At 44.6% G+C, this 23,158-nt stretch overlaps 2 protein-coding genes across 4 annotated transcripts in view; one reads left to right on the forward strand and one right to left on the reverse strand.

Annotated features, from left to right (window-relative positions):
- The window catches only part of FANCD2 (Fanconi anemia complementation group D2), a 66,651-nt gene extending 48,773 nt beyond the window's left edge, over positions 1-17,878 (forward strand). For 2 of the 3 annotated variants that reach the window (XM_021069315.1, XM_021069314.1), the window contains 12 exons: positions 3,580-3,690; positions 4,794-4,924; positions 5,782-5,875; positions 6,379-6,504; positions 7,523-7,616; positions 8,595-8,666; positions 9,864-9,902; positions 11,051-11,125; positions 12,179-12,253; positions 13,459-13,605; positions 15,541-15,636; positions 17,457-17,878. In XM_021069315.1, the coding sequence (XP_020924974.1) occupies positions 3,580-3,690; positions 4,794-4,924; positions 5,782-5,875; positions 6,379-6,504; positions 7,523-7,616; positions 8,595-8,666; positions 9,864-9,902; positions 11,051-11,125; positions 12,179-12,253; positions 13,459-13,605; positions 15,541-15,636; positions 17,457-17,528 (1,132 nt within the window). In that variant the 3' untranslated portion in view covers positions 17,529-17,878. The remainder of the gene's footprint in view (positions 1-3,579; positions 3,691-4,793; positions 4,925-5,781; positions 5,876-6,378; positions 6,505-7,522; positions 7,617-8,594; positions 8,667-9,863; positions 9,903-11,050; positions 11,126-12,178; positions 12,254-13,458; positions 13,606-15,540; positions 15,637-17,456) is intronic. The other variant, XM_021069313.1, reaches the window with a different exon arrangement.
- Positions 18,627-22,242, reverse strand: FANCD2OS (FANCD2 opposite strand). The gene is made up of 2 exons (XM_021069317.1): positions 21,870-22,242; positions 18,627-19,451 (listed from the first exon to the last, which is right to left on the reverse strand). Exons 1-2 carry the CDS (start codon positions 21,925-21,927, stop codon positions 18,907-18,909), a joined length of 603 nt encoding a protein of 200 aa, XP_020924976.1. The 5' UTR covers positions 21,928-22,242; the 3' UTR covers positions 18,627-18,906.

Below are 23,158 nucleotides of genomic sequence, written 5' to 3' on the forward strand. Positions count from 1 at the left end.
GAGATGTAGATAAATTCCAGATTACATGGTAAAGAGCTGAAGGCAGTGAGAGCTGGAGTGTTTAGGGACGCCTTAATGGAATCATGGGACTTCATTGGGCTTTTGGAGGGTAGATGGCTTTTGAAGAAGTAAAGAAAGAAACTGGAAATCAGTCATGGGCAAAGGTTTAAATGAGGGAGGCATGTCCCTTAAATACTTTTGTTCTTCAGGGCTGGGCCTTGGCCCCTCTGTTCTCATCATGCAGGTCTGCTGGGCAATCTCACCCAAGCTTAAATTCATGATAAAATTTATCTTCTGGGCTATAGGAATTTATCTCCAGCTGCCTCCCCTGCACCCACTTCATTGACACCTCAGACTCATTACATCCAAAACAAGTATTTCAGCCTTCCCACCTGTCCTTCAGCTTCCCTTGACTGGGTAGATGGCACCACCATTAGTCTGAGCCAGAACCAGGAATTATTCTTTATCCCTTCTTCTACTTTACCTTTCTTCTTACCCATATCTCATCACAAAATCCTATAGATTTTCTTTTTCAGATAACATCAAAATGACAACCTGGGGAATCCATTGTGGCTCAGTGGTAACAAACCTGGCTAGTATCCATGAAGATATAGGTTCGATCCCTATCCCTCCTCAGTGGGTTAAAGATCCGGTGATGCTGTTAGCTGTGGTGTAGGCTGCAGATGTAGCTCAGATCTGACGTAGCTCAGATCTGGCATTGCTGTGGCTGTGGCATAGGCCAGCAGCTATAGCTCTGATTTGATCCCTAGCCTGGGAATCCATATACTGCATGGGTGGCCTAAAAAAAAAAAAAAAAGACAATCTGTCCTCTCCTTCTCCACTGCTTCCAGAATCCTGTCATCTCTCACCTGGTCTAAATTAGTTTCATAGTTGGTCTTTCTGTCTCCACTTGTCCTCTTCACAAAGTAGTCAGAATGACCTTCCCAGAGGTCACCTGTGGGGTAGCAGGTTAAGTATCTGTCTTGTCACTGCAGTGGCTCAGGCCACTGCTTCGACACAGGTTCAGTCCCTGGCTGTGAACTTCACATGCCACAGGTGTGACAAAAATGGGGGGAAGTGGGGAGAGAAAAAAGATCTTTTAACTCACTGAGTGAGGTCAGAGATCGAACTTTCACCCTAATGGATACTAGTCAGGTTCATTACCTCTGAGCCACAACAGGAACTTTTGCGCTTGCACTCTGCTCTCCAGCTGTAGTGAATTAATTTCACACATGCCAATCCTTCTCCTGGGATCCCTACCCTCCTTGATTCTGTCTTTTCTGACTTAGCCTTGAGATCTGGATTTAAACTTCACTTCCTCAGGGGCATCTTCCCAAACTGCTAGGCCAGGTAAGTCTCCTTTTTACCTCTCTGATCTCCAGTTTTCTCCTAAGACTCTTACAGTAGAACTTAGCATGGTTTATTATGATTATTGTCCATCTGTCTTCCCTGCTGGACTGTGAGCTCCATGGAGGCAGAGACCAGTCATTGTCATATTCTCAGTACTTAAAAACAGTGCCTGACAAAGGATTTGAACAGATGCTTTATCAGGGAGATATATGGATGGCAAAAAATACATGCAAAGATATTCAGTAGTGTCAGTTATTAGGAAACGCAAGTTAAAATCACAGCATGGCTAACTCAAAAAAGGCTTACTTTGCCAAGTGTTGGCAAAGACGTAGACTAACTAGAGCTCTCACATGCTGCTTGTGTAACTGTAAAACATACACCTGCTTTTGAAAACAATTTGCCCATTCCTTAAAAAGTTAAACATACACCTATCACACAACCCCACCATTTCAATCCTAGTATTTCTTCAAGAGAAATGAGAGCATATTTCTACATAGAGATTGCAGAAATCTGCAGCTTTATTTGTAATAGTCCAAATTGGAAACAATTCAAATGTCCATCAGCCAGTGAATAGATAAACAGATTATGGTATGTCAATGTGGTAGAATACTATATGCAACAACATGGGTGAAAAAAGAATTATGCTGAATAAAAAGCAAGACTGTAAGAGTATGGTAGTATTTGATTCTTTTTATATAAAATTCTAGAAAACATAATCTTGTGACAAACTGTTCAGTGGTTTCCTAACATTGGACAGGATGGTGGAAGGAGGGCTGGATTACAAAGGAGTACAAGGAAACTTTTGAGGGTCATAGATATGTTTACTATTTTCATTGTGGGGATGGTTTCATGGGTAAGTCAACTGATCAAATTCAGCATTTTAGATACATGGAGTTTATTGTATGTCAATTGTACTTCAATAAAGCTGTTAAAAAAAAAAATCCTCAACCCAGAATTCATTTGTGGAAAGGATGAGAGACTGCCACTGGTGACGTGGAAATGTTCCTAGAGGAGCAAAAGATCTAAGGGTCAGATTATGCTGGACCTTGAAGATTAGGCAGAAGAATTCAAATGTTGTCCAGGGAAGCAATTTTGGAGTTTTGTGATCATAGCCATGATATAGCGAAAACTATTTTAGGGAAATCCTTTTTGGCAGCAGCCTTCAGGCAAAGGGTTTGGGTTTGTTTGTTTGTTTGTTCGTTCTGCTTGTTTTTAAGGGCATATGGAAGTTCCCAGGCTAGGAGTTGAATCAGAGCTACATCACAGCCACAGCAATGTGGGATACCAACCTCTTCTTCATGGCAATGCTGGATCCCTGACCCACTGAGTGAGGCCAGAGATTGAACACACATTTCCATGCATACTTGTCAGGTTCTTTTCCGCTGTGCCACAACGGGATGTCCCAGGCAAAGTGTTTGGAGAGGCAACCAAAAAGACCAAAGATGTTGATGGGATCTGTGTGTAGGATGATGATAAGGGCCTGGCCCAGAGTAATGGCCTTGACTTGGAAAGGAGGGGACAATAGGAAAGATTATCTGAAGACAGAATTGTTAAGCCTTGATTTATTGATGGAGAAGAAGGAATAAGCTCTTTGAGTATCTACTATGGATTAGACATTGATTTAGCAATTTCACAAAATTATTGTCTTTTTTTGGAGAAGACTGAGACATCTTTAAAATGTAGAAAATATGAAATAGGAAGGAGAATTTTTTTTTCCTTGAAAATAAACCTAGGAGGTCTTTAAGACTGCATTTCAGCTTCTAGTCTGATACTCAGAGCTGTGACTGAATTTGACACTGGAGTACTTCCAGTTCTCCCTTCAGTTCTCCTTTTAGTTTTAGTCCTTTTCCATTGACCATTTTTCTTTCTTTCTTTCTTTCTTTTTTTTTTTTTTTTCTTTTTAGAGCCATACCTGCAGCATATGGAGGTTTCCAGACTAGGGGTCTAATCAAAGCTACAGCTGCCTTTGCCATAGCCACAGCAATGCCAGATCCAATCTGTGTCTGCGACCTACACCACAGCTTGTGGCAACGCCAGATCCTTAACTCAGTAAGCGAGGCCAGGGGTCGAACCTGCAACCTCATGGTTTATAGTTGGATTCATTTCTGCTGCGCCACAACAGGAACTCCTCCATTGATTTTTTGATGGTACAGACTGGAGGCAGGATCCTCACATGCTTCCCAAGCAATCTTCCTGAAACTGAACTACCTTTCCTTGCCTTTCCCTTAGGAGTGGATTTGTTCAACCTGAAAATCATAATTTACTCTATTTAGCCCTTGACATCCTTACTAAGCGACTGAAGCAGGGAGAGCCTGACCAACCCTTGGAGGAGCTGCTCAGGTGGGTCAGACTGCATATCCCAGAGTGTTGTCCCAAGAAACTCTTGGGAAGAAGGTTGACATAAGTTCTTGGAGGTAGGTTATCTTGAGTGTCCAGTAGTTGTAAGGGAGATTGATATTTTCAGTGATTTTTCCTCATTATATGAGCCTGCTCATCTGTGTATTCAGATAAATCCTGAAACATTAGAAACTTGAACTCAACATACTAAATCTTTGTGCATCCTGCATTCCTGTAACGTTACATTTTCAGGTAATGATGGAAGCACTGGCCATTGGTAATCATCCAGAGGCCCATTCTGTCTCATAGTAGGTTGGATAATTAGGTAGCAGCAGTTAGTTACCACTGCTTGCCTGTCTCCTTCCTCATCTTGGAAGAAGAGGGGTCTAAGCTGAGGGTACAGGAAGTGAGAAGGAGCTTAGAGGGGCATGGCTCCCAGCCTTCTACTCCAGCTTCAACCAGAGGGCCTTGGTCTTTCCCTCACCTCCCCTGATAGTCTAGGCCATCACTGAGGCTACAGTCAGTGCTTGTCATTCCTGCCTTTAGGGCCTTATTTCCTTTTTAGTACAGTGTTTTTTAATTTGTTTGACTTCCTTCCCACAATCAATCAGGAGTTGACTCTAGTTTTATTTCAACTATAATTTTGAATTTACTGTGACTCCTCATCTGCTATGACTTCAGTGCATTGAAAGCTAACTGTATATAGTACATTTAATAGAAGCATTGTTCCTCTGCCTTACCACTTCCTTTCATCGTGTCCCTATGAACCAGAATCTGAACATTATTCTCAGTGTGATGCCTAGTGTCTTAAAGAGCAGTTTACCCGGGTTCCATGTGTAAGCATGGCCTAGGCTAGCACTTGAATATCTTGCCACACATGACTCTTCAAAGCCAGTATTCCATCCACGGGGCTCTGTTATGCCCTGGCTTTCTCCATACAAAGTTACAGTTCTCTTATCAGGGTCTTGAAAGAAGGTTCTACTGAAACACCTGAAAATGAGGGTTCTGAGTAGACCATCAATATTTAAGTGAACTTGGATGGCTCGTGGTTTTAGATACATCTTTAATACTTGTGATGCTTTTTTTTTTCCTTGTCTCTTTTACAGCCAGAGCTTCCACTACTTGCAGAATTTCCACGTCAGCATTCCCACTTTCCAGTGTGCTCTTTATCTCACCAGACTTTTGATGGTCATTTTGGAGAAATCTACAGCTCCTACCCAGAACAAAGAAAAAATTGGTGATGGGCCATGTCTTCTTTGTTCCTTCATGAATAGACTTGTAAACTTAGGGCTTTGTAGGACCTTGCAGATTTTACATGTAAATCTCTCCACAACTGTGGGTGTGCCTTTTGCTACACCAAGGAGGAAATATTTTCCCAGAAGGAGCTATGTCTGATCTCTGCTGGCATTGCTTAGATTGAGTGTGGTTAGTTGATTTGGCTAGATTTTCTGTTTGGCTTCTCTTTACTCATGTCCTCACCCCCTCTTTTTTTTTTTTTTTTTTTTTTTTTTAAGTATCTGAGATATTTGGCCAAAAAAAGATATGAACCACAAAGTTAATAAAATGGGAGAGGAAGGAGAAATCAGGATTAAATGTAAAGAAAGGTCTGGCCCATTCCTGATTTTATCTTTTGACATGGCTCTTGGAAGGCATCTCAACGATTATACAACCTAATTGGCAGCACAGACAGAAAGCAAAAAGAAAATGCAAAAATGTTATTCCCTGTTGGTTAAAAGGGGAGGGTTTGGTTTGCGTCTCTGGGGTGGCCGCTGCTTGTTGGCCTGCGCAGGAGGAACTCTGATGGACTTCCTGCTGCCCAGCAGCTTCCTTTTCTCTTTGTGTCTGTGGAGTTCATGTTTGTTCCAAGACACAGTAAGAGGGTAGGACATGTTGGGTCTTAGACAGATGGGGTCATTTCTTGTAGAAGAACTGGCAGAGCAGGAACTCATGATAGCTTTTCTCAAATTGTCTATTATCCCATATAATAGTAAATATGAAAGAATAATCCTTTGATCAGTTCTCATCCCCTGAGGCCTGAAAAACAAGAGGTTGACTTTCCATGCATGAGCTCTCTTTGTCCTGCTTCTCCAACAGCTTCCCTGGCCAGACAATTCCTCTGTCGGGTGTGGCCGAGCGGGGAGAAAGAGAAGAGTGGCATCCCTAATGACCAGCTCCAGGCTCTACTTAGGTGAGAGGCTCGGTTTCTGTCCATGAGCCAAATAGCCTCCTACTTTGCCACTGTTCAGATCCCTTATCTGGTCAAAGACTGAGAAATTACCTTGGTCAGAGGTAACTTGGAAGCAATGGAGTAGGTTTGAAATTAACAGAAAATTGACATATGTGGATTGTCAGAGCTTCCGGTTCTGTTTTATAGTGTCAGCTAGTTCCTTATTATTAAATCAAATCATAAAGGAAGTGGAGGAATCTGCTGTTGTAATCTACCTTGTAAACCAGTGAGTCAGATATTTATTGCCTCCTATATCCACCCATCACTTCAAGGTGTCTAACTGTACTTCCAATTGAGACATCATTTCCTTTACCTCTGGACAAGTATCTGGAATATTTACCTTGTTAAAAATAAATGCAGATAGTTTTTTTAAAAGCTTACTACCTAGTGATGGCTCAAGGATTTAGGATCTCGATTTAGGAATTCTATAATATATGTTTATACTCCTATGACTGGCAATGCAGCATGTACCTGGAGCACACAGACAGTGTCCTGAAGGCCATAGAAGAGATTGCTGGGGTTGGTGTCCCCGAACTGATCAACTCTCCTACCAAAGATGCCTCTTCCTCCACATTCCCTACACTCACCAGGTAAGGGCATGCTCTCCTCTAGTTCTTTCCCTAGGTTAAAGTCACACTGTCTAATGTATATAGTTTCCAAATAACTATCTCACTCTTCATCTAGTTCTGATAACGGGGTGGGTCCATTCATTTATTCAACACATAAACACATAGAATGTCTAGTGCACACTCTCTCCAAGGGGCTCTCAGCCACCCCATGTGGAAGTACTTATTGAGGAATGAATCATCAGTAGTCATAGTCTTCAGGGGCTCTGGATACTTAGTCACCAAACTTTTTTTTTTTTTTTTTTTTTTTGGCTTTTTAGGGCCCCACCCACAGCATATAGAAGTTTCCAGGCTAGGGGTTGAATCAGAGCTACAGCTGCTAGTCTATGCCACAGCCACAGCAACGCAGGATCCAAGCTGCGTCTGCGACCTACACCACAGCTCATGGCAATGCCAGATCCCAAACCCACTGATCAAGGCCAGGGATTGAACCTGTATCCTCATGGATACTGGTCGGGTTTGTTACTGCTGAGCAACAACGGGAATTCCATTAGTCACCAAACATCTATCAGCACTTTCATGTGAGATTATTTTTTCCAAAGGACAAAGTGATTGTTATGTCTAATCCTATGTCTCTTAAGGGCAGTGGTTATCTGACACTTGTGTGGTCTTACATTCTTGATCTGTTTGGTCCTTCTGATGAGCCTTTGGTAGGTGTCATTACCCTTATTTTCCTTAAGAAGAAAAGGAGCATAAGAGAGGAGCTTGCTTAGGTGTGTGCAGATAGTAAAGTATAAGTGGAACAGGGAGTAACTCAGATCCTCTCACCACCACCTCCCTGCCCTCTCTCTATAATCTCATTGTTTCACAGGTCATCTCCTTGGCTTATTTCTAAATGCGTCTTACTCTCCCATCCTCGCAGAGTGGACCTGAGTGAAAGGACATTCAGAGAAGGGAAATGATTTTTGGGGCCCTGGCTCCTCCCCAGATGTTCTTTCTAACGAGTGCATCATTATGTGGGCATCATGCTTTTCTCCTCTAGGCACACCTTTGTCATTTTCTTCCGTGTGATGATGGCTGAACTAGAGAAGACAGTGAAGGGTCTTCAGGTTGCAACAGCAGCAGACTCACAGCAGGTGAGTCAGGTATTCCCAGCCCAGGAGTTAGACTCTGGCTTACTTGGAAGCTGCTGGTTCTTCTACTCTTTGGTCCAGTTTCTCCTAAGTTATTTCCTTTGAGTTACTGAGATCCAGAATCTTATTCAAAGAACTCCTGGTTTGATTTCCTTTCCCTTGACTGAAAGTGAGGATTGGGCTCGGTGTCCTCTGGCTACTGTCCAAGGGTAAGTCTGGACTCCATAGACCTAGTCTGGGAAAAAAATGTCTTTGCAGCCTGATGGTCCCAACTGCAGCTTGTGAGCTGGCATGAGGCTAGCATGCCTCTTTGAGATGCTGTGGTACTGGGCCTCAGCAGTCTGCTAACCAAAACAGGGTTAGCCTGCTGGGAGCAAGGGCTGGCGTAGGGATCAGAGAAGCCAGATCTTATGGCCAGAGGCTTTTTCCTACTTAGAAATTACTGAAGAAGAGTCACCTTTTAGAAGGTCTCTATAAGGTACCCTAATGTTACCATATACATGTCAACCTCAGAACCATCTTGTGGGTACACTTGTTGCTGTAACTCCTTTGGAGGATAATTGGTTTAAATCTCTGAATAGGAGTTCCCGTCGTGGCGCAGTGGTTAACGAATCCGACTAGGAACCATGAGGTCGCGGGTTCAGTCCCTGCCCTTGCTCAGTGGGTTAACGATCCGGTGTTGCCGTGAGCTGTGGTGAAGGTTGCAGACACGGCTCGGATCCCGCGTTGCTGTGGCTCTGGCGTAGGCCGGTGGCTACAGCTCCGATTCAACCCCTAGCCTGGGAACCTCCATATGCCGCGGGAGCGGCCCAAGAAGTAGCAACAAAAACAACAACAACAACAACAACAACAACAAAAAGACAAAAGACAAAAAATAAATAAATAAATAAATAAATCTCTGAATAGCTGGGTAGTCCGAGAGTACAGTAAGAGAAGTATTTGGCTGTGATTCAGAGGTGCCTTATATTTGGCTGCCCACAGATTCATGAAGAGAAGCTCCTCTACTGGAACATGGCTGTTCGAGACTTCAGTATCCTCATCAACCTGATAAAGGTGAGTGGGGAGGCTCCTGACTCCATCTCACTGGCTAACTGTAGGAACCGCTAAGGGGCTTGCCTTCCAAAACGGGCCTCGCAGCTCTTTTCCCAGCCTGTCCTCGGGGACTTGCTTCCCCTGTCTTCCTCCCTGTGCCCCACCCCTCCTGAAGAACCCTTCCTACCTTCCTGAGCAGCATCTTTTCCTTATCTGCCTTCCTTCTTTCCATCTGCATTGCAATACTTACTGTTTAATGGCTCCTTCCCCATGTCATGCCCCTGCCCTGGGTCTGAGCACATTCCCCACTGTCTTCCTCTTGCAACCCTGAACACCCCTTTATCCCTCACACACACTGTGTGCTCCGCTCGATCCATGATTTTGCTCAGGCTGTTCCTCCAGCTTAGAAAGTTGTTCTCTCCCTTTGTGCCTCTCACCCACTTTTTCTTAAGGCTTCAGATCAAGGTTTGGGTCTCTGTGGCGCCATGTTCCTAACACTCCTTGTTCTATTCTTCCCTCCTCTTCCTTAATTACGGTGATTACTTTATTCTGCTTTGTAATCAATTTGTTGACATGTTGATACATCTTCATTTTCCTTTTCTTTTTTTTTTTTAGGGCCGTACCCGCAACATATGGAGGATCCCAGGCTAGGAGTCTAATCGGAGGCTATAAATGCTGGCCTACACCACAGCCACAGCAATGCCAGATCTGAGCCATGTTTGCAACCTACACCACAGCTCATGGCAACGCCAGATCCTTAACCCACTGAGCAAGGCCAGGGATTGAACTTGAATCCTCATGATTCCTAGTTGGATTCGTTTCTGCCGCACCACAATGGAACTCCCTCTTCTTCTTTTTTTTTTTTTTTTTTTTTTTTGGTCTTTTGTCTTTTCTAGGGCTGCTCCCACAGCATATGGAGGTTCCCAGGCTAGGGGTCTAATCGGAGCTGTAGCCACCAGCCTAGGCCAGAGCCACAGCAACACGGCGAGCCATGTCTGTGACCTACACCACAGCTCATGGCAACTCCGGATCCTTAACCCACTGAGCAAGGCCAGGGATGGAACCGCCAACCTCATGGTTCCTAGTCGGATTTGTTAACCACTGCACCACATGGGAACTCCTCTCTTCTTCATTTTTGATATCTCTGCAACACTCAGAGCTATGCTTTGCACTGTGGGTCAGACCTCAGCTTTGGTTTCTTGTCTTTCATCTCTCCAGGTGTTTGATAGTCGTCCTGTTCTGCACATATGTTTGAAGGTAAGCAACAGACTAGGCCCTCTTTAGTGTTTATTCTTCCTGTAGATCTCTCTAGTGAGGACCTCAGCTGAGAGGAGTTGCTTAATACCTTGCCCACAACCCAGACTCTCCAGGATCTGTGCCCTCAGGTAGTCTAGAGCAGACTATGGATGTGTTTTCCCATACTAGCTGGATGACGAGAGAAGCCGGTCTTCCTGTGAGTTTGAGAACTTTATCTTAAAACTAGGAGTGGGAGTTCCCGTTGTGGCTCAGCAGTAACAAACCCAACTAGTATCCACGAGGACACTGGTTCGATCCCTGGCCTCAATGGGTTAAGAATCCAGTGTTCCTGTGAGCTGCAGTGTAAGTTGCAGGCAAGGCTCGGATCCCGCAGCAACAGCAATTTGCTGTGGTGTAGCCTGGCTTCGGGAGCATTAGTCTCTTCCTGCTGCTCTTCCCCAGGCAACAGATAGGGAGGAGGAGTGGGTGACTCCTCTTCACAGAGCCCATGGGAAGAGGACTCAGTGTGAGAGCTGGTGTTTTGGTGTCTACTGAACTCCTCTGCCAGGGCGATATCCTGGGTCAGTGCTAGATTTGATGGTAAACCCAGTGGGTTAAGAGCTAGGGAAGGCTGTAGGGACACTGCTTCTAACCCACCACTGACAGTTCCTTCCAAGTGGATGGCGCCCCTTTTGTGTTATCTCCTGATGTCTCTCTTCCTCTTTATTCTTCTCCCTGGGCCCAGTGTGGGATGTGGTGAGAGAGGGAGTGATTTATCTGATTGGGAAGTTTGGCACTTGGTCCTGTGTTTCCTCAGCTCTTCCCAGCTTAATCCTCTTGAGAGTAAGTTGTCCTCAGGGAGCTGGGGTTCCCTTCTGTTTCTCTGAGCCCTCATTCTCAAGCTGAGCAACACCCCTGTGCATCAGCTGTGTCTGGGGTAGTTAAGTCTGCCTAATTCTGGGGCTTAGTTAGCAAGTCCATTAGTTTTTTTACGTTAAGCTACATTCTCCAAGTTAACCTTTTGAACCCTTCTCCATTTATTTTTTATATATAAAAATAAGAAAAGAAATCCCCTGGTCTGGGTAATGCAATGCTGCCTCAGGTGGGGGCCTTTCAGGTGAAGGACCTCAGCTAGAGGTCATCACCAATGTTTGTCTTCTCTTTTTCAGTATGGACGTCTCTTTGTGGAAGCATTTCTGAAGCAGTGTATGCCGCTCCTAGACTTCAGTTTTAGAAAGCACCGGGTAAGAACTGAGCAGCAGCAAAGACTTGCTCTGTACAGTTGTTCAGAGGATGTGTCCATGGAGACTTCTGGGCTGGCATGGGAGCAGTCCCCTTGCCCAGGTTCTGAGTCACAGATCTACTTAGGCACCTCTGGTCACTTCAGCCATCCCCAGAGATGCCCACAGAGAACTGAATATTCCACCTTCCTGCTTCTCCTCCACATCTGAGGATGGCTGTTCCTTTTAGCTTGAGTTTATTGTGCTACTGCACTCCCAGGACCTCACATATTAGGGGGTCATTTGCTTATTCCCATGTGCTTCTCTAGGTCTGGTCTCAAGAATTTAGGGGGGAAAAAACCAAACTCACTTTTGTTGTAAACTTTGCCATTATAAAAGACAATCTTAAAGAGTTTTTTTAGCTGAGTAGGACCCAGGGCTAGAGTAGTGAAATAAGGATAGAAACAGAGATGACAATCTCTCACACATATTTAGCAAATTGAACTTTGTAAAAAAACAATATTTGGCTGGTCCCTTATAGCTCAGAAAGGGAAAGGAGAGGATGGCCAGCAAGCACTCCTCCTGTTTGAGGGGCAAATTAAGATAATTATCCAGTACCATCTGTAAAAATTGTGAATCGCTGTGTTGTACACCTGAAACTTACATTGTAAGTAAATTTAATAAAGGAAAGGTGATTATCCATATGTGGCTGGAACCTGCAGGATTCTTTGGAACCCTTAACTGAAAGAATTTCTTGCACTTAAAATGAAATGATGGTGTTCCCGTCGTGGCTCTGTGGTTAACGAATCTGATTAGCATCCATGAGGATGCAAGTTCGATCCCTGGCCTTGCTCAGTGGGTTAAGGAACCGGCATTGCCATGAGTTGTGGTATAGGTCACAGACTTGGCTCGGATTCTGTGTTGCTGTGGCTGTGGTGTAGGCCAGCAGCTGTAGCTCTGATTCGACCCTTAGCCTGGGAACTTCCATATGCCACAGGTGTGGCTCTAAAAAGCAAAAAAAAAAAAAAAAAAAAAAAAAAAAGTTCATTTGGCACTGATGCATGTTGTTGGTTCTAGGAAGATGTTCTGAGTTTATTGGAAACCTTCCAGTTGAACACGAGATTGCTTCATCACCTGTGTGGGCATTCCAAGGTAAGAGGGAGAGCAGGTCATCATGGGCTTAATCTGCCATTGCCATTTAGAGATCCATGGGTTCCAGCAGCTCCTTCTTCCTTTTTCACCCCCTTTATTTCTGGGACTGTGTCTGTCCAAAGGAAGTTTATTCAGCATTGTCAGTCCCAGTTGCTGGCTGAGATTGGGCAATCAACTAGAGGGGAATTTCTGCATCTGAAATTTGATTCACGCTCCGTAGCCCTATTTCCTCTAGAAGGTCTTCTTTGGTGAGAGAGAGAGAATGTTGGTGGGTGTGTAATGGCTACAAAGCGCTCTGGGCAGGAGGAATGTTATGTCAGTGATGACTCTTCTGGAAATAAAGAGGTAGTTCCAAAAGCAGCTGTGTTTAGGGCTGTTCATCTGTACTGTTCACTTGCCAAGGAACACATCTGTCTCCTATGAGAACATTTTAGCTTTCAAGGACTTTTCGATTTGAAGCCTACCACTGAACCATTGTCACTTTTTATCTGAGGAAACACAGAACCATGGAGTTCTATAGTCACTGGCAAACCCGTGGTCCTCCCACCCAGTTCCTGTTGTGCACTTCCTCCCCTGGTTCTGACTTCTCAAGATGTTGAATGGTGGAATTTTAAGGCCTCTCAGCTAAAAAAGGATACTGTCTGTTGTTTACTATCATATATGTTCAGGCATATTTTAGGTAAATTGGAATTCCCATCGTGGCTTAGCAGATTAAGAACCTGACTAGTATCCATGAGGATGTGGGTTCAATCACAGGCCTCTCTCAATAGGTTAAGGGTCCAGTGTTGCCACAATCTGCAGCATAGGTCGCAGATGTGGCTTGGATGCCACATGGCTGTGGTGTAGGCTGGCAGCTGCATCTCTGATTCGACCTCTAGCCCAGGCACTTCCTTATGCTACAGATGTGGCCCTGAAAAAAAAAAAGGAATTTTTTTTTTTTAGGTAAGGTAATTGATAATTGGTCAATAAGATGTTTTGAGGAAATGAGAGGTGTCGGTGGTGTGTCTTCTAGGCTCTTTTAGCTTGAAGGACAGCTGCCATTCTCTTCAGAATATTCTGCAAAGCTTCTGCTATTTGATGAAACATGTCTCTGGCCTATGCTCTTGTTCAATGTTCAAGTGTCAGGAATTCAAGAGTCGCTATATTGGAGATGTGAAAGCATGATGATAAATCCAAATGAGTTGGGTGTGTTTGTTTTCATTCAGATTCACCAGGACACAAAACTCACCAAACATGTGCCTTTGCTCAAAAAGACCCTGGAGCTGTTAGTCTGCAGAGTGAAAGCTATGCTTACCCTCAACAGTTGCAGAGAGGCTTTCTGGCTGGGCAATCTCAAAAACCGGGACTTGCAGGTAACCCAGTGGTGGTCTCCTTCTCCCATGCCTTGTGAGAGTGATGGGAAGTGTGGAAGGGAGGTCACCCCAGCACTGCTCTCTCCATACTCGGTTGCTTTTCTCTTAGTCTGTGACTCTTTAGCTCTTCAAGTTGGGGAGCATTGCTCATAGGCAATGGTTGTAGGCCATACTCCTCATCCCAGGAAGTGAAGGCACCACAACAGCCCTTTGGTATAAAAAAAGGCCTCAGACACAGAGCCAGGTTAGTAAGCCGCTTTCTGGGAGTTCCAGTTGTGGCACAGCAGAAACGAATATGACTAATATCCATGAGGATGCAGGTTCAATCCCTGGCCTTGCTTGGTGGGTCAGGGATCAGGCATTGCCATGAGCTGTGGTGTAGGTCACAGACATGGCTTAGATCCCATGTGGCTGTGGTGGTGTAGGCCGACAGCTATAGCTCCAATTCGACCTCTGGCCTGGGAACTTCCGTATGCTGCAGGTGTGGCCCTAAAAAACAAAAAAAGAAAAAAAAAAACCCACCAAAAAAAAAAAATCTCTTTCTACAGCTAGAGGGGGACCCTAGGGCCCACTGAGGGTATATTAAAACTATTTTTTTTGTTGTCGTTCAGTTATTTTTTTTGTGTTCCCCCCCAAAACCAGTCTTATTTCTAAAATTATTCTCTGGCTAATTTTTATTTTATTTTTTTAGGGCCACATCTACAGCATATGGAGGTTCCCAGGCTAGGGAGTGAATCAGAGCTACAGCTGCAGACCTACACCACAGCCACTACAATTTGGTATCCAAGCCTTGTCTTTGACCTACACCATAGCTCACAGCAAGGCCAGATCCTTAACCAACTGAGTGAGGCCAGGGATCAAACCCACAACCTCATTGTTCCTAGTTGGATTCGTTTCTGCTGCGCCACGATGGGAACTCCTCTCTGGCTTATTTTAACAAACGAGCATTTAATTCTTTCAGTCATCAGACTGAATTTTTGTGTTTCTCATACTACTATTTTGGAGCTGCAGCATTTTTGAGTTAGAATCCAAGCCCTTCTCATTCGTGCTTACAGTATCTGAGTTATATGATGTTTTATATGAAAAGAACAGCATCCCAGAGAATTGCTTTCCTTGCTTCATGGCAACCTTATGAGGTGGATACTATTGTTTCCATGAGAAAAATCAAGCTGGGAGAAATTAAGTAACACCTAAAGTCATTCAGCAATAAGTGAACAGACCAAAGTTTGAGTTCACACAGTCCTGATCCTTTTTTTTTTTTTTTTTGTCTTTTTTGCAATTTCTTGGGCCGCTCCCTCGGCATATGGAGGTTCCCAGGCTAGGGGTCGAATCGGAGCTATAGCCACTGGCCTATGCCAGAGCCACAGCAATGCGGGATCCGAGCCGCATCTGCAACCTGCACCACAGCTCACGGCAACGCCGTATCATTAACCCACTGAGCAAGGGCAGGGACCGAACCCACAATCTCATGGTTCCTAGTCGGATTCATTAACCACTGTGCCACGATGGGAACTCCCTGATCCAGATTTGATGTTCTTAAACCACTCAAATATACTAGCCTTCAGCCTCTGCATGGCCATCTGTGGTTGGTGTGTTGGCACTGCCTGCTCATAAATCTTAAGGTATTTGGGAAATTATAAAACCATATTCAGCATTTAACTGAAAGAGTCAGCAATTTATTCTGGCTTTGTAAATCTAGTATGATATTAGGATACAAAGATGAACCTTTTGTAAAACTACATATTGTATCAGAAACACAAGCATCTCAGAAACCTGAGTTATTCTCCAGGTGCTGGATCACAGGTTGCTGTCCACGTTTGACCGTATTTGAACGACTGAATGTCTTTGCCTTGCCTGTAAACTAAGCCTTTCTCCCCTTGAGACTCCAAATGTGATCATAATAACCCATCATTTGTCTTGGCCCATCACACTCAGGGTGAAGAGATTATATCCCAGAATTCCCAGGAGAGCACAGCCGAAGAGAGTGAGGAAGACACAGCATCCCAGGTCTCCAAGAGCAAAGCAGCAGAGGTATGTTTGCAGAAGGCACTGGTGGCTCTGATGGCTGCATCCTGTTCATTATCCTGACTTGGTAGAGAACACAGAACTTTCCCTGCCTGAGTTTATAATCACATACTTCTCTACCCATCTCCATTCCCTCCAAAAACGCTTCCCGCACAATATTGTAATTCCTCTTGAGTATCTCAAGTTGTGGCATGTGTTACACAGTTGAACACTCCCTTCCATTGTAGCCCCATATTTTCCCTGAATTCCTCTCTGAAATTTTTAAGGGGAGATAAGAAAAGGTCAGAGTATTCCTTGAGTGTTGAGAAGAATGGTTTAAACCATTTAAACATGCTGTTTGAATATATAAAATGGAAATGTGAAAGCGAAAGCACAGAATCAAAAGCTGCCATCGCTGAAGACTTAAGATCAGAGGAGGAGCCCTTATCCTGTTCTGGGTTACAACCACTGCTTTCGAGACTTTAAAGAAAGCTAAAGAGGAGTTCCCGTCGTGGCGCAGTGGTTAATGAATCGGACTAGGAACCATGAGGTTGCGGGTTCGATCCCTGCCCTTGCTCAGTGGGTCAAGGTTCCGGCGTTGCCGTGAGCTGTGGTGTAGGTCACAGACGCGGCTCGGATCTTGCGTTGCTGTGGCTCTGGCGTAGGCTGGCAGCTACAGCTCCGATTCAACCCCTAGCCCGGGAACCTCCATATGCCGCAGGAGCGGCCCAAGAAATGGCAAAAAGACAAAAAAAAAAAGAAAGCTAAAGAAAAATGTATGTATTTATGAAAGTTTGTTACAGTTCAGGTGGATCATGGATGCAGAGAAGCTCAGATTTAAGAACCACTGCTGTGGATGCAGTTTGCACTGCAATTTGAGGCTGATGCAGAAAGATCATTTAGTATGAAGAATTTTTGTTGTTGTTGTTGTTGTTGTTGTTGTTGTTGTTGCTATTTCTTGGGCCGCTCCCGCGGCATATGGAGGTTCCCAGGCTAGGGGTTGAATCGGAGCTGTAGCCACCGGCCTACGCCAGAGCCACTGAAGAATTATTTTATTACATGGTCTTTTTTTTTTTTTTTTTTTTCCAATGTACCTATCTTGTTCTCAAAAAAGTTTGAAGCAGACAGTATCCTACTAGTTCGGTACTTTCTCCTAAGCAAACTTCCCAGATTAGAGTTACAGACCAGATAGAATTTTAGCTGGATTCCAATTGGATTTTTAATTTAACAAACATTTCATTCTGTTGAATGACCATTTTGTTCCTATGTTACATGCATGCAGTAGAGCTGGAGGGCCATGGCTTATTTAAATATTGTGCATTTTTTGGAATTCCTGTTGTGGCACAGCAGAAACAAATCTGACTAGGAACCACGAGGTTGCAGGTTTGCTCCCTGGCCTTGCTCAATGGGTTAATGTGAACGGGCATTGCTGTGAGCTGTGGCATAGGTCTCAGACATACCTTGGATCCTGCATTGCTGTGGCTGTGGCGTAGGTCGGCAGCTACAGCTCCAATTCAACCCCTAGCCTGGGAGTTGCCATATGCCATGGGTACGGCCCTAAAAAGACAAAAAAAATTTAAAAAAAAATTTAAAAAGTTGTGCATTTTTGTTTGGGTTGCAGAATGGCATAAGTCAGCATCAAAATGGCTCCCTCCATCGTCTTGGCTTAGGGGCTATGAGACAAGAAGAATGGGAGAGCCTCGGATTCATTTCTCAAAAGAATGGTTTAAAACCTGTCAGCCATTGGTTTTAACAGTGATACTATAGAGTCATATATGCTGTGGGAGCAGTATTGCAAGTCTTGGGGTCTCCCAGATGACCTAAAATACTTATCCTTTGTCCCTTAGGATGGTGAAGTTGAAGCAAGTGATGGAGAACAGGAGCAGGAGAGTGAAGAGAGTGATAATGACTCCGATTAGACCACAGAAAGTCTGCTCCTCCCTCCCCATCTCTGCCAGCGTCTTGCCACTTTGTGTTCAGATTTGAAATCTGCTGTGTGCCTTTCTTACTGGAAGCATTCTATTTTGTCTTTAAAGAGAGAGCTTCATTGAATCCACTTGTTTCTTTCACGGGTTCTCTACTAACAACAAGGACCTTGGCTCAGAGTGCAAACGTAGCGGTTACCTGTCAATTTGGGTGAACATGTCAGTGCTCTGCTGCTAAGTAGTTAAGATTCTGGGCTTTGGGAGCTAGTTTGAAGCTCTTTGATTTATTCTAGAATTTAGGCTTGTACTAGTTTTACAAGTAAAGTACATTTTAAGTTCCGCCTCAGCTACCTCATTCCTCTCTTCGGATTTGCTTCATCACTCAGGGATTAGGTAGAATCGAATTGGGGTTTGAAATGATGGACACTGGTGTAATCATCAGTTCTGCTACTTAAAATCACAAGTTCTCTATTACAAGGACCATCTTATCTGAGAAGATATTTGTGATCTTTTTGGAGAACTGAGGAATTATTTTAAGTCACAAGAAATATTCGGCTGCTTTTTACATTTATGGTGGTCATGTAGATGGATACAGGAAAAAGAAGAAGACAACAACATCAAACTCATGTTAACTTTATATATAGTTTATTTCCACATTATTCTGAGTTATACCTATAATCTGGTTACAAAAATGCAAGTAGAATATTAGGAGAACACTTCAGCTAAAATGGGGAACTCTTCATGTCTTCTGCCAAAAAGCCCAGTTTTAGTGCTGCTACTTCAGTGCTTTCTTGCCAGGCTGTAAATAGTATTTAATGTTTGTTAATATTTCTACCCACATTTGTACTCTCTGGTAGCATTAGGGTGTGGCTGGCTAGATTTTTATGTTGTTTTGATGGGGGAGGTTATTTGTTTTTAACATTAACCCTTGATTCACATGTAGATTTTGTTTTGGTTTGGGGGATTTTTTTAACTGTAGATTTTTGACCCCCTCATTTCACGTACATGGAAATTGGTAATCTCTTTCCTTGACACTTTGTTTTCCCAGTGCATTGTGGTATTCACTGTTGAAATGAGTTCACAGTAGGCTCATTGGTACATATGGTTTAATGGTTCTTTATCACATGTATATGTCATTGCTAGTTTGACTCTCTTTTAAATTGTCGTTCAGCTTTACAGTGGAAATGGTCTCCCTTGCTCTGGCCCATTTTTGGAGGGGAAGGGAGGAGGGAAGTTCCTGAATTGTCACTGCTTGACCGAAAAGATAGATGGCCAGGGCGAACGTGGTTTCCTTTTCACAGACAGGTCTATGTAAGCTTCAGACACGTAGTAGAAGGCGTGGTGTGAGGAACAGGGATCAGATGGGGACCCTTTACCTGGAGTGTTGCAAGGCAAAGGTACACTTCTTGTACGTCGCATACAGCAGGAGGATGGAGCGCAGCATCTGTTTGCACATGGTCACTGTCATCTGAATCTGAGGCTCCTTAAGTCCGGTGGGCCACTGGTGCTCCTGGCTGATGATTTTGCAAAAGGCTGACTTGTCTGAAACTCTGAAGGTCCCAGTCCATTTTGGCGGCTGAGCCGTGATGACCCTGCCAAAGACAGAATCCACTCCACTGAGGCGGACAGGCTGGGGCTTCCTAACCAGTGCTTTCTTGTTGTTCATGGTTCGGAGCTCCGATGTGTGACAGGGCAACTTGGGACTCACCCCAGGCTCCAGGAATGGGCTGTCTAGGACTAGAGTGACCTCTTGAAAGCACAGCTGCACTTCAAGATCAGAAGGGGTATGTGGGAAGCAGGGGGAAGCCCTAAAGGGGTGCTTAGAAGAAGGTGTAGGCGTTGTGTGCCGCAGCCACTGGAAGCTTTCGTCCAGCGGGGTCCATGGTGACCAGAGCTGGTATCCTGCCATTGACAGTCCTAGAGGAGAGGAATCAGAACATGGAATTTCCCTAGCATGCTTTTGGTGAGGGTACGGCTGTTCAAATTCACATCTCGGTCTCATCATTGACTTTAATTTACTCTATATTTCTCAAAAAACAGATCTCAGTAGATGTCAGGATGCTAGTAATGCTTTATAGGGACAGTAGAGGATAGTAACAAGAACTGAATCTGGCAACTGTTACGGGTTCTAAAACATTATTAAACCAAGGTTCACAAGCCTCTGAAGATAGGTTTTTAACCCATTTTTTAGATGAGGAAATGGATTTGTTCAAAATGGAGTAACCCTGTTCAGCATTAAGATCTGTGCTGTGTTGACAACTACGGATAGTCTATGCCTCTCAGGTCAGAGGCTGCTGGCACTTGATGAGTCATTTATTCATGGACTGATGCTCAAGAAGGGCATTTGTGGCCAAATATTTGTGACTCTAAATCCCATGTACTTTATACCATTGGTTTTCAAAGTACAATCCCAGGACTAGCACCATAAGCTTCCTCTGGGAACATGGAAGAAATGCAGATTCTTGGGTCTCACCTCAGGCCTATAGAATCAGAAACTCTGAGGGAAGGGCCCTGCATTCTGCATTTAAACAAACGCTCCAAGGGATTCTGATGCACTTTATAATTTGAAAACCAGTTTTGCTGTTCTTTTAAATAACTTTAGCTTTTACTATTCTTACTTATGGAGACAGTCTTCTCTTGGCCCTAAAAATCTCTTTTCTGACACAAGGGAGCAGCTCTCAGAGCCCTGGGCTACTTATTAGGTACCAGTTCTAAGGAATTACACCAGGCTGAGAGTAAAAATAGTTTCCAAAGGCCAATCTTTAAAAAGTTTTTCAAGATTTTTCTGGTTCTTCTACATCTGTTTTGTCTTTGTTTTTTGTTTTCTTGCCTATGGAAGGTCTACTGGCTATGAGGACTTGATTTTTTTCCCCCTTTGAAGATTAAAGAGGGTGCTGGGAGGATTTTGCTAACTTGGAATTTATCCAGGTAGAATTTGGACTTTCCATCTATTTAAAAATGCCAGTATATAAAGGGTTGCACTGAATTTAGGAGAAGCTTACATTTTTTTGAGCACCTACCTATTATGTTAAGGGGTATAGCAGATCCCTTTTCTTTCTAGCCAAGTGAATTTCTCTCCCCCTTCTCTCTTCTCCCACAAAGGTCTGATCCTATCCCACCCACTAATTGCCTAGGGCTGGGAAAAGATGACACTTCCACCATATTTTGTGAGGTCGTAAAATGTTCGCTTTGTTTTTGTTTTGTTTTTTTTTTTTTTTTTGCTTTTTAGGGCCACACCCGAGGTATATGGAGGTTCCCAGGCTAGGGGTCTAATCAGAGCTGCAGCCACAGCCACATGCCAGATCTGAGCTGTGTCTGTGATCTACACACCACAGCTCACGGCAACGCTGGATCCTTAACCCGCTAAGCAAAGTCAGGGATCAAACTTGAAACCTCATGGTTCCTAGTCAGATTCATTTCTGCTGTGCCACAACAGGAACTCTGTAAAGTTTGTTTTTTAAAGAGTATTATTGGTGGTGTTTCAAACCAGAAGACCTCCCCCTGACCATGGCTGGTATAAAGGAGACTTGTTGATTTCCTCCAACTGGTATGTTTCTCCTGATCTGTTTAGGCCCATGTACACACTTTCTTCAAATATCTCCAGCTGCCTTTGGATGAGAAATTGACATCAGAGGGATAGTTACATATTCCAAACAGCCTATGAAAGGCTTCTAATGCTTGTTATTATGACCCTAAACTCAGGACTGCTCTGGTACACCACCAAGGCACAGTGGAGGAGGGTGTTAACTCCTCTGAGTATGTGATCATAATCCCAGGAGCCTTTCCTCCTTTGTCTCTTAAGAGGCAACAGGGCAGGGGGACAAGGCTTTATCAAATGTCCAGCCTAAATACTCAGCAGAACCAACATGGGATGAGAGAGGGCTTCTGACCCCAGGTCTTTCTACCACTTTGTCACAAGGTTCAAATAAGGATATTTCACACCCCCACTCCCACCTTCCAGAAGTCACCATCATCCACTCCAGGAGGGGTTGAACCTAGGAAGTCTGTTCAAGCAGCTCTAGTAGCTCCCAAATGGGGAACACCTGGTTCTGGCTAAAAAGTCTTCCCCTTGGTACCAGTCCCCCTCCGAGGACCCGCATCCTGATTTCCCCATCTGGGAAAGTGGAAGACAGCGTCTTAAGTACCCCTGAGGTTCTTGTGAACTGTGAACTGCGATCCCAAGGGGCTGGAGCTACCCTGAGTGGGGAAGGCTTCCCCTTCCGGCCAGGAGAGTGGGCTGTCCCCGGGGGTCCCTACCCGGGGGCGGGGACAGAGGGCTAGCGGAGGTGGTGGTGAGAGCCCAGGCCGGTCCCACCATCCGGGCCAGGGGCTCACCTGCTGAACTCCGAGGGCCACACGCTCCAGAGTGGCGGCCGCTGTTTCCAGGCCGCATCTTTTCTCCACCGGGCGCCTGGCAACCGCCTTTGTGACCCGGAAAGCACGCGGTGGGTGGGGGTGGGGTGGGGGACTCGAGGAGCCCCGCTGGGAGCCCCCACCTCCCTGGAACACTTGGCCCGGGCCTTAGCCTTCAGCAGTGCCAGTTGGACCCCCACCCCCTCTCTTCCCCTTTGGCAGTTGATCTGTGCCTTTGATTTGGCAGAAGAGGGCCTACTCCAAAGACTGGCCTGGAATCTACATGTGTTCCTGGAGCTATAGTTAGTGTCAAAAAGTAAGCTCCAGGAGTTCCCCTGGCGGCCTAGCAGTTAAGGATTTGGTGGTGTCACTGCTAGGGTGCAGGTTCTTATCCCTGGCTCAGGAACTTCCGCATGCCCTGAGCACCACCAAAAAAAAAAAAAAGAGGGGGAGTAAGTTCTAGTCTTTAAACCCTGCTCTGGGGGTTCAGGCTGACTTGCGCAGAGTTCCAAAGTCTTTTGCTGCTGCACTGGAAAGATCCAGGCACTAGGAGACAGTTTATAAATGCTAACCTGTCAAGAGCAAGAAGAAAGATTCATGTCTCTCCCTGACTTCCTGGCCAAAAACTTTGCTCTGCTTCCTGTTAAATCTCAAAAAGAACAAATTAACTAATGGCCCACCTGCCCTTAGCTTACAAACCCAGAAATTGCCCTGGTGCTTTATGAGCAGTCACCTTTTTGTCTGGCTCTTTGGATGAAGCCAAGGGGAGGAGACTGGGAGCCTGGGGATGTGGTGTCAGGATAAGATTCTAGTTTGGAAGATCTGATAGTCTGGAGGGACTTGTCAAGAATTGTCAGGTGTCCACTGTGTGCATGTGCCTGTGGAAGGAGAGATCAGTGGAGAGAGTGGGAGGCTGAGGCAGAAAAATGGAGAGGGGCAGAGACTGATGAGTCTTGGAAAAGACTAAAATGATTTTGAACTACTGGTTTTTTCCCTAGTAAGTTTATTTAATTAATTTATTTATTTACTTATTTAGTCTTTTTAGCACAGCATATGGAAGTTCCCAGGCTAGGGGTCGATTCAGAGCTGCAGCTGCCGGCCTACACCACATCCACAGCAATGCAGGATCCAAGCTGTGTCTGAGACCTACACCACAGCTCATGGCAATGCTGGATATTTCACCCACTGAGCGAGGACAGGAATCAAACCTGTATCCTTATGGATACTAGTCGGGTTTGTTACTGCTGAGCCACAATGGGAACTCCTTTATT

This window comes from Sus scrofa, chromosome 13, assembly GCF_000003025.6.
Source record: "Sus scrofa isolate TJ Tabasco breed Duroc chromosome 13, Sscrofa11.1, whole genome shotgun sequence".
Taxonomy (NCBI): Eukaryota; Metazoa; Chordata; class Mammalia; order Artiodactyla; family Suidae; genus Sus; species Sus scrofa.

Excerpts from the sequence above, each read along its gene's own strand:
- FANCD2OS (XM_021069317.1), bottom strand. The coding sequence starts at position 21,927 with ATGCGGCCTGGAAACAGCGGCCGCCACTCTGGAGCGTGTGGCCCTCGG. Across the intron at positions 19,452-21,869 it reads TGGCCCTCGGAGTTCAGCAG|GACTGTCAATGGCAGGATAC; the intron begins GTGAGCCCCTGG and ends CCTCTCCTCTAG.